Raw genomic sequence first — 8,960 nt, forward strand, 5'->3', positions numbered from 1 at the left:
AAAGTTACAAAGTTACACATTAAGACAAAAAGAAACAAAAATGACAAATGAACCAAAGAATTTGTTTTGTAATTAAAAATGTTCAATTCATTCAAAATTCACTTTCTTTCACACATTAAAAATCCAACAAACCATCGTGATTTTCCACGATAGAAAATTCGAGAATGAAAAACCGTAGAATAACGTGAGAAAATAGAGGACTTTGACTCCGAGAAGTATTGGTGAATGAATGAGAAAGCGGAATGAGAAGTTCTAATAAACATATTAACAATAATATTAAACTGAATCAAAAGAAAGAAGGTGAAAGACTTGCAACGAAGCCGACATATTGAGAATGAAACAACGAAGATTGTTGAGGGAGTGAGGGAGCAAGCAACAATATGAAATGTACCCGCATTCTTAATTATAAGATTAACCCAATATTATGAGGAAAATATTGGAATAAGTGGGTAAAAAATAGAGGAAAGCAAAGATGTCTTAGCCCTCGCTTTTTGTGATCAACAAGAAAGAAAATAAATAAGAAATGTGAAAAAGAAAATCTTATAAAATAAACTAATAAATCAAGAACAAAATGTTAGAAAGAAACCAAAAATGAAAAATAAAATCGCCAAAAAAGAAAAAAAAAACAGTCACAAAGTTTAAGGATTAACATAACAAAAAGTAGAAATGAAGATGTTAATGCACTTTAAAACTTTAATAAATAGTCTAAAAGAGAATCAAAACTCAGAAGTAACCAAACACACAAATCTGAAATCAAGAAAAAACTAAGAAATCATGAATAAACTAGGAATTGACAAAAACTAGAAGAAATGTCAAATAAAATCGCCAAAAGTAGAAATATATAGTTAGTTAGAGACAAGTGATAAATAAAAAAAAATTCAATATAGTAAATTACCAACAAAAAGAATTTAATGTCTAATTGCCAGGATTTTTTTAAATAAAAATAATGTATTCTAAAAAATATATATAGAAATATGGTAGTTGTGATAGGAATTTCAAGAATAGGTAGATAAATCCAAGATGTCTAAATCGCGTACATTGAACGCCCCCTTATAGTCAAGTATATGCCGGGTGAAAATCATGCACATGATTTGTTTGCTGCTAAAATGGGATGAAATTTATAGACCGCTGATATATATTTGATATATATATGTGATATCTATATATATGTATATATTTGCTTTTTTTTTTTTTAATTTCAGCAGATTTGTCGGATATTAATCTTATCCAAGGATTTTGAGAATGAAAAGAAAAATTCAAAACCTAAAAAAAAAATCGATAAATTTACTAATAAAGAAAATTGTGACGAGTGATTAAATACTATAGTATAATAATTTTTTAATTTAATTTACTTTTTTTTTATATTTAAAATTAAAGCTACCCTATTTTTGTAGTTTTTAAAAATGATTACATTATGATCAAAGCTATTCTGTTTTATAAATTTTTTAAAAATATTTTTGGATGCATGAAATTGGATCTAAGGAGTGTGAAAGATAAATATATACAACTCAAAAGTGTGCAATCAAAAGATGGATAGTGAACCAACATTCAAATGGATAAATATCAACATATCTCAAATTAGTTAAAATTTCAAATATCTAACCTCCAAAACAAAGCTAGTTTTTAAAATTAACTAAACATGCAATGACATCAAATATATTAACTAAGAAAGGAATAGAAGATAATCACACCCCATTCATGAAATTCTTTCTCCTAAAATAAAAGTGCAAAATTAGTCTCCTAATCAAATATTAAATCACAACATAAATTTTGGGAATTTGAAAGTAGAGTGAAAAAAAAAATCAGAATTGAAAATATATGATTACCATGATAATTTTTTCCTTTTTTTCTTTTGTGTTACTTTCTGATGTACTTCTCCCTTTATATAATAGAAACTCGGAGAGAAAAGAAGGTATGAATATTCCACGTATGTAAGAGAGGGAGAGTGAAAAATTAGTGGGACTATGGAAGAACGTGGAGACGAAGAAGAGAGAGAAATCGATGGGAGGAGAGAATGAGAGAAAAAGGAGTGTACAAAATTTAGTGAAAAAATCAGTGGAAAACGCAATTTATATTAATTCATTTAATTTTAATTTTACTTGAACAAACAAAGATTTGAAATAATAAAAACAAAAATAAAAGTGACCATATATAAATTTCAAAGGAAAATTTGAATGTGCTCATAGTTTTATAAAATATTTGAAAAAATATATTTTATATAAATATATCTAAAAATAATTACACATAGTATTTTTAACACATTAATCATTTCTATACCTATAGCTATATATTGATTCATTAAAAGTAATTGTAACAAACAATAATTACAGTATGAGATTAAACTATCAATCTTGATTATGTGATTAATCCATTACTCGAATTATATGTTTTTTTAATTTTTGCTATAATTTACAAATGTTTCTTTTAGATGATATTTTTGTAATTTGATTATATAAATTAGGCTATATTTGCAATTATCCAATTCAAAACACTTTCCTTTACATTTGGGCCCACGAGCCCAAAAGTGTCCAAAAATTTTTCTCAAAGGCCCGGCCCAAATATTCTCTGCTAAACCAGTTCATGGGCCCAAAATCTTTGCCCTAATTTCAGTCCTCTCCATAATACCACCATTGGACCACTCCCTCTCGCGTTCGCCTCACCAGAAGCTGCAGCTCTCTCACCGCAGGCGCCGGCGGCAATCTCACTCTAGGGTTCAGCCCCGTTGAACTTCTCTTTGAAACCATGGTCAGTGGATCTCTTTACAAACTTCTTTCTACGTTAATATCTTGAATATTGCTGTTTCGGTTTGCGTTTGGATTTTGTTTCTGTTTATCTTCGTAGAATTTGAGACCAATGTATTTGTGTTGGGTGATTTCTGATCCTGCTGATTTGTTAGATTGTGATGTGTTCCTGCGTTTCTATTTTCTTTGTTGAGATAGCAATTGTTGTGCACAAAAATATGGAACTTTCGCCATTCTGTATTAAGTATGATTGGTTTGCTTGATTGAGTTTTCATCCATGTATTTTAGTTTGTTTGTGTGTTTCTAAAAGGTTTCTTTAAGATTTACTGTGTAAGTATCATTAGCATATTTCTGTTCACCACTTTTTTTTTTTTTGTTATTGTTTTGTGCTCTCTGGATTTCTGTGTATGTGCTTGGATAGTGATTTTAAAGATAGATAACTGTGTCTTTGAAATTAATGTCTGGCTTTGGCAGGCAAGAGGATTGAAGAAGCATTTGAAGAGGCTCAATGCTCCCAAGCATTGGATGCTTGACAAACTTGGTGGTGCATTTGTGAGTAAAATTTGTAGTTACATTTCAGTTTACTCTTACTCTGAAACTATGCATTACATCTATTTTTTTACATTTAGTTCTACCTTTAAAATCCCTTTGTAGGCCCCCAAACCTTCATCTGGACCTCATAAATCAAGGGAATGCCTCCCGTTGATTCTTATCTTGCGAAACAGATTGAAATATGCTCTCACATATCGTGAGGTAATTGCAATTTTAATGCAACGACATGTTTTGGTCGATGCTAAGGTGAGGACAGACAAGACATATCCTGCTGGATTCATGGGTATGCTTATCTTCAATTTTGTAATTGTACTGTTTAATTTCCCCTAATTATTGAAAATTGAACATAATAGCTGTGCCGTTCCAATATGCACACAATTAATCTCTTTTTTTTTCCCCGTTTGGGAATTATTGTTGGTTTTATGAACTGAATTAGGGAAGGTATGGAGTGTTAACTCGCTTCAATGCTTTCATATGGGCATTGTATTATTATTTTTAATATATGTTTTAAGCATAACTCATCCTTTTTGTTTTAGATGTTGTGTCAATTCCCAAAACAAATGAGAATTTCCGGCTTCTTTATGACACAAAAGGTCGATTCCGTCTTCACTCAGTCAGGGATGAAGAGGCTAAGGTCAGCTACTGTTCTTTGATATCAAACTTTTACCTGTTATTTGTTACAACAATCCTGTTTTATAGAATGTATGCTGTTTAGGATTCACAGGAAAAAAGATGCAATTGCAAATACAGATTTTTAACACTTGTATAGATGGAATATCATATCTTTAAAAATCATTCTGCATTTTTGTTTTCTTCATTACTTCTTCAAGGCAGCTGTTTTCTCTTCTCCTGATTATTACGTGAGATTCTTAAAGGGAAATTATCATAATTGGATGATTTGTGATGTGTTTGATTTTATTTTTGCAGTACAAGCTCTGCAAAGTTCGCTCAGTGCAATTTGGTCAAAAGGGCATCCCATACCTGAACACTTATGATGGACGTACAATCCGTTATCCCGACCCCCTGATCAAGGCGAATGACACCATCAAGCTGGACCTTGACTCAAACAAGATTGCTGATTTCATCAAGTTCGATGTTGGAAATGTTGTGATGGTTACCGGTGGAAGAAATCGTGGGCGAGTGGGAGTGATCAAAAACAGGGAGAAGCATAAGGGAAGCTTCGAAACAATCCACATTCAGGATGCAACCGGGCATGAATTTGCAACTCGTCTTGGGAATGTGTTTACAATCGGGAAGGGGACGAAGCCATGGGTATCCCTTCCAAAGGGCAAGGGTGTCAAATTATCTATAATTGAAGAGGCCAGGAAGAGGCTTGCAAGCCAAGCAGCAGTTACAGCTTAAAGAGTTGAGTAATCTGTAGTCATGATTTTAAATTGTTTTGACACATCAGTTTCTGGGATTTTGCTCTTTTTATTATGGGTAAGTAGATCTTGAGACGTTATTTATTTCTACTAGAAATTTGGTGAGGCTGTTGCTTCTATGATTTTGTCGTTCAAACACTTTATTACTGTGGAACTTATAAGCCATATTAGTTATCCTGTGCGTAAGATGCAGCCTACATTTTCTCCAATGCTCTGATAAATTACTGATGAAAGAATCTTGCAGCCAGTGCCAAACCTGGCACTATTTTAAATTAGGTCAGTTTTTTAGTAAAATTATTGGTGAAATGATCCGTTTTCACTGGTTTAGATTAAGTCTCTAAGCTTTCAATGTTGTATTTAATAAGTTTTTGAACCTCTAATTTTGTGTCCAGTAGATTGCCTTTTTTATAGATACATAGATAGACATTCAATATATGCAAAGATTATGCAATTTGTGTGGGTTTGCCTTTTGTTTTCATTTCTTCAAAGAAGTAATACCTTGATTTTTTTGTTCTTGTGTATAATAGGTTTTAGTCTATTTTAAATCTTTTTAGAAATGATTGGACTCTATTAAACAAATTATTGAAAGTTGAATTGTAGCTATTGTTATATGTGGTTTTACGATCTTAATCATTAAATATATAGTTTTTCTTGTACAATCTAATGATATAATCACATGGTTTAGTTTCGGATGATCTTGTTTCGGTTATGACCCACTTTCTACAATACTCTTTCAAACTCTTTCAAAGAAGAGAGTGCCTAAATCACACAGAACTACCAAGAATGAAACACAAATATAAGAATTAATTATTCTTTATTTCTAATTTCTACCAAGTTTTTATTTCTATAAACAAGAATTTTTTCTTAAAAAAAAAAAAAGAGAAAATAATAACAAAAAAAATATGGAAAATAAAACCAAATAGGAATCAGTTTCTAATTTTTGTTTTCTTTTAATACAATAATATATGGGATAGAGAATTGAACTTGGAGATAGATGTTTTAACAGTTGAGATAGCTCAAATTGGTAGATTAATTTTAGTTACCTAAAAAACAATATATATATATATATATATTAAATAATCTTTTTGTTTTTTATTTTTCTTTATATTTTCCATTTTTTCCTTATAGTGCACGGTGATTATACAAAATTTGAAAGGGACGTCGTTTTGTTATCAAAACATATTTTTATTTTGATTTTCAATCAAGAATTAAAGAAAATTGTATTTTTTATTGTTTTAAAAAATTGAAAAACATAAATCATAAGTCATACAATAAAAAAATGAAAATATTATCAAATGAAATATTAAATACTAAATAGACATAACTTTAGTCAAAGTTATGCAAAAAAAGGATAATGATAGTCCAAGTCACGTCACCGTAAATTCAATCCAATCTTAAATCGTCATAACTTTGACCAAAGAGAATGGTGATTATCCAAACATCAAAATTTGAAAGTGGAATTCCATTTTATTCTTAAAACTCATTGTGGGGAGGCCAGTTATGATTTAATATACAAGCCATTCATTGCTTTATTTTTTTTCTTTTTAAAATAATTATGATTAAAATAGGAAAAATATCATATTTTAGCTTTACCCTACACCTTTCAATTTCATCTAACTGCATATTTAACTTAAATAAATATTATAATCTTCATCTTAAATTTGAAAAAACGTTACCATTTGTATTAAGTTTATATTAAAAAAAAAAATCCTTGAGAAAAAGTATTTTTTTATGCATATTTAAAAAATTATAAAACAGAATTGATAGACTTCAAATAAGATCGACACTAAAATAAACTGATTTTCTTGGCTAATAAATTTTATTAATCAATTAAATTTTCACTTTTAACTACATCACTTTTCTTTTTGTGGTTAAAATTAGTGGATGAATTAGTAGAAATTTAAGTTAAAATTAAGAATGACCACTAGCCAAGAAGGGTCCTTAAAAACTTAGCAATTTCAGAAAATTAGAAAACTTTAGAATTGAAACAAGCAATTCTCCCAATTACAAAGTGGTGGCATTGGTTAAAGAGAAGAAACCCTAACACAAATCTAATAACAATTCTGCCTTCTAAACTAAACAACACAAACACAAACACATTCATTGACATCACATAACAACAACAGCTCAACCCTTTTATTTTCATATTTCACCTCAAAAACTAAACTAAACCCTATTCAGATTCTTCACCACCAACACAATTCACTTACTCTTCATGCTCCCTCATGAAGCAGCATCTGATCAAAATGCCACACTCCTGAAAAGGGTTTCAACAAATAAGATCAACAAATCCACGAGCGCCCAAAATAGTAATGTTTGACGATGATATACGATTTTGTAGAAGTTAAAAACTTACCATGTCCCTTGCCAACTCTTCTCAGCTGAGCAACATACTCTGAAATTTTCTTGATTGCTTCCACCTAAAATGGCAAAAGTTGGAAGGATTTAGAAAATCTTTTCATTTCCATTTGTCAACAAAACATGAACATCCAATTGAGTGTTACCTGTTCACCCAAAAACTGGCTTTCGACGAACTCGGTTAGCTGTACATCGTTGTTCTCATCAGCCACCTAAAGAGAATGCAAATAAGTTCAAAAGTCGAGTATATATGCCTTAACCACGGTATAAGAAACATGTTTTAAGAGACTTCGGAAAAACAATCCTACCTTGTGCAAGTGAAGCAGCTTTTCATTTGTTAGCTTCTCAAGGGACAAAGCAAGCTCCATAGCTGCAAAGTTTTAAAATAAGAGACAACTTTATTACAAACTACAATATATAAAATAAGAACATAAGATTAATGACCAAAGAGCCAACATCAATATCAGAAGCCAATTGATATATTTTCTACAAACTTTCCGAAATATCATCTCAAAATTTCTATAAAATTAATCTATTTTTGATCTGCATAATATTAACTATAAAAGAGAGAAAAAAGAAAACTAACCATATAAGGCATCTCCCTTTTGTTCATGGTCATACTCCGACAAGGGCTTAATCATACTCTCTAATGCTACTCTACCACCTCTTTTGTTCTGAGGATTTCAGAAAATTTTGTACAGTTCAATCTCAAAGCCACAAATCCAAAACCAAGATCACGAAACTTAGAATTATTATTTTTCCCCTTTTTTGTAAGTTTACCTGATATTCCATCAATTTCTCAGCGTGACCCCTCTCTTCTTCACTTGATTCCTTGAAAAACCTTTTCAATAATACCATTTTTCTCCATCTCAATCTCAATTTCAGGCACAAAAGAAAGGCAAGAACAAAAAAACGAAAAGAAATTTCAGAGTGTGAAGACTCACTTGGCCAAACCCTTGAGTGCAACATTGTCTCTATCGAAGTAAGCATACATGGAATGGTACACATATGACACATTGTATTCAACACTGTAATCAAATCACCAAAGTTAGATTTCATTCAAACATATTCATAATGAAGATCTGTAACTGTTTCTCATTTCTGGTTTCTAAACTAAGAACAAATAAATGGGAAACAAAAACGGATATCTGTTTCTAATCTACAACACTAATCAAACACAAAACAGAGATCCAAGCAGTCCAAAGCAGAATCAGAACTCAAAGCAACAAAAATCAGAAATCTCTCAACAAAGAAAAAAAAAACTAAGAAATCAAGGAGACTCACTTAATCTGCTCATTAATGGCAGCCTCACAGGAATCAGCATACTTCTGGCGAGCAAGGGAGACCTGAGGGGCACTGGGGATGAGGCTGAGCTCCTTCTTGACCTCTTCAAAGGGCTCGAAAACCACCCCTGTCAGCGGCCGAGTGTTGGCCCCCTTCGACGCCGAAACTACCACCGCACCGCCGCCATTTCTGGCCGGAGACAGCCGGAGAATCGACGACGAGGAAAACAGAGGAGCACCCAGATTCTCCCCTCGAGAACTAGCCACAGAGAGAGCCGAAGGAGCACGGAGAAGCATGATTAAAGGCAGAATTGAAGAACCCAAATGGCTAACAAAGCGAAAAAACGAAAGAAATCGGCAGAATCTGGAGAGATTTTGAGGGTTTGGAGAGCGTGTGGTGAAGGGAGGGCTAGCGGGGGAAAGTATAAAAAGATAGCGGAAAGTGGGCAGGAGCCGTTGGATGAGAAGACACGTGGACGGCGGAGATGGAGAAGCGGAGAGGAGCGCGTGTCAAGCTCGTGCCCTGTTGTGGAAATGGATGTGGTTCGTTTCGTCTTCCGGAAATATCTCCAGACTTTTTTTTTATTCTAAAAAATCCAAATATTTTTTTCTTTTTTCTTTTTTAATTTTTAGTTGTAAAATGA

At 31.9% G+C, this 8,960-nt stretch overlaps 2 protein-coding genes across 2 annotated transcripts; one reads left to right on the plus strand and one right to left on the minus strand.

Moving 5' to 3' along the window:
* Positions 1-2,589: 2,589 nt before the first annotated feature.
* Positions 2,590-4,849, plus strand: LOC111015952 (small ribosomal subunit protein eS4x). Its single transcript, XM_022291159.2, has 5 exons — positions 2,590-2,745; positions 3,216-3,293; positions 3,396-3,576; positions 3,830-3,927; positions 4,221-4,849. The coding sequence occupies exons 1-5, from the start codon at positions 2,743-2,745 to the stop codon at positions 4,653-4,655; spliced, it is 795 nt and encodes a 264-aa protein (XP_022146851.1). The 5' UTR covers positions 2,590-2,742; the 3' UTR covers positions 4,656-4,849.
* Positions 4,850-6,631: 1,782 nt separating this feature from the next.
* On the minus strand, positions 6,632-8,723 carry LOC111015964 (ferritin-3, chloroplastic). Its single transcript, XM_022291177.2, has 8 exons — positions 8,318-8,723; positions 7,978-8,061; positions 7,814-7,874; positions 7,620-7,707; positions 7,342-7,403; positions 7,180-7,245; positions 7,032-7,095; positions 6,632-6,932 (listed from the first exon to the last, which is right to left on the minus strand). The coding sequence occupies exons 1-8, from the start codon at positions 8,611-8,613 to the stop codon at positions 6,889-6,891; spliced, it is 765 nt and encodes a 254-aa protein (XP_022146869.1). The 5' UTR covers positions 8,614-8,723; the 3' UTR covers positions 6,632-6,888.
* Positions 8,724-8,960: the final 237 nt, after the last annotated feature.

The sequence above is a fragment of the Momordica charantia genome (assembly GCF_013281855.1).
Source record: "Momordica charantia cultivar OHB3-1 chromosome 9 unlocalized genomic scaffold, Mcharantia_2.0 BLBB01000009.1, whole genome shotgun sequence".
NCBI lineage: Eukaryota > Viridiplantae > Streptophyta > Magnoliopsida > Cucurbitales > Cucurbitaceae > Momordica > Momordica charantia.

Coding starts and splice junctions, on each gene's coding strand:
- LOC111015952 (XM_022291159.2), top strand. Junction 3,294..3,395: donor ACAAACTTGGTGGTGCATTT/GTGAGTAAAATT, acceptor ATCCCTTTGTAG/GCCCCCAAACCTTCATCTGG. Junction 3,577..3,829: donor ATATCCTGCTGGATTCATGG/GTATGCTTATCT, acceptor TTTTTGTTTTAG/ATGTTGTGTCAATTCCCAAA.
- LOC111015964 (XM_022291177.2), bottom strand. CDS start 8,613: ATGCTTCTCCGTGCTCCTTCGGCTCTCTCTGTGGCTAGTTCTCGAGGG. Junction 8,062..8,317: donor GCCATTAATGAGCAGATTAA/GTGAGTCTCCTT, acceptor ATTTGATTACAG/TGTTGAATACAATGTGTCAT. Junction 7,404..7,619: donor AAAGGGAGATGCCTTATATG/GTTAGTTTTCTT, acceptor AAAACTTTGCAG/CTATGGAGCTTGCTTTGTCC.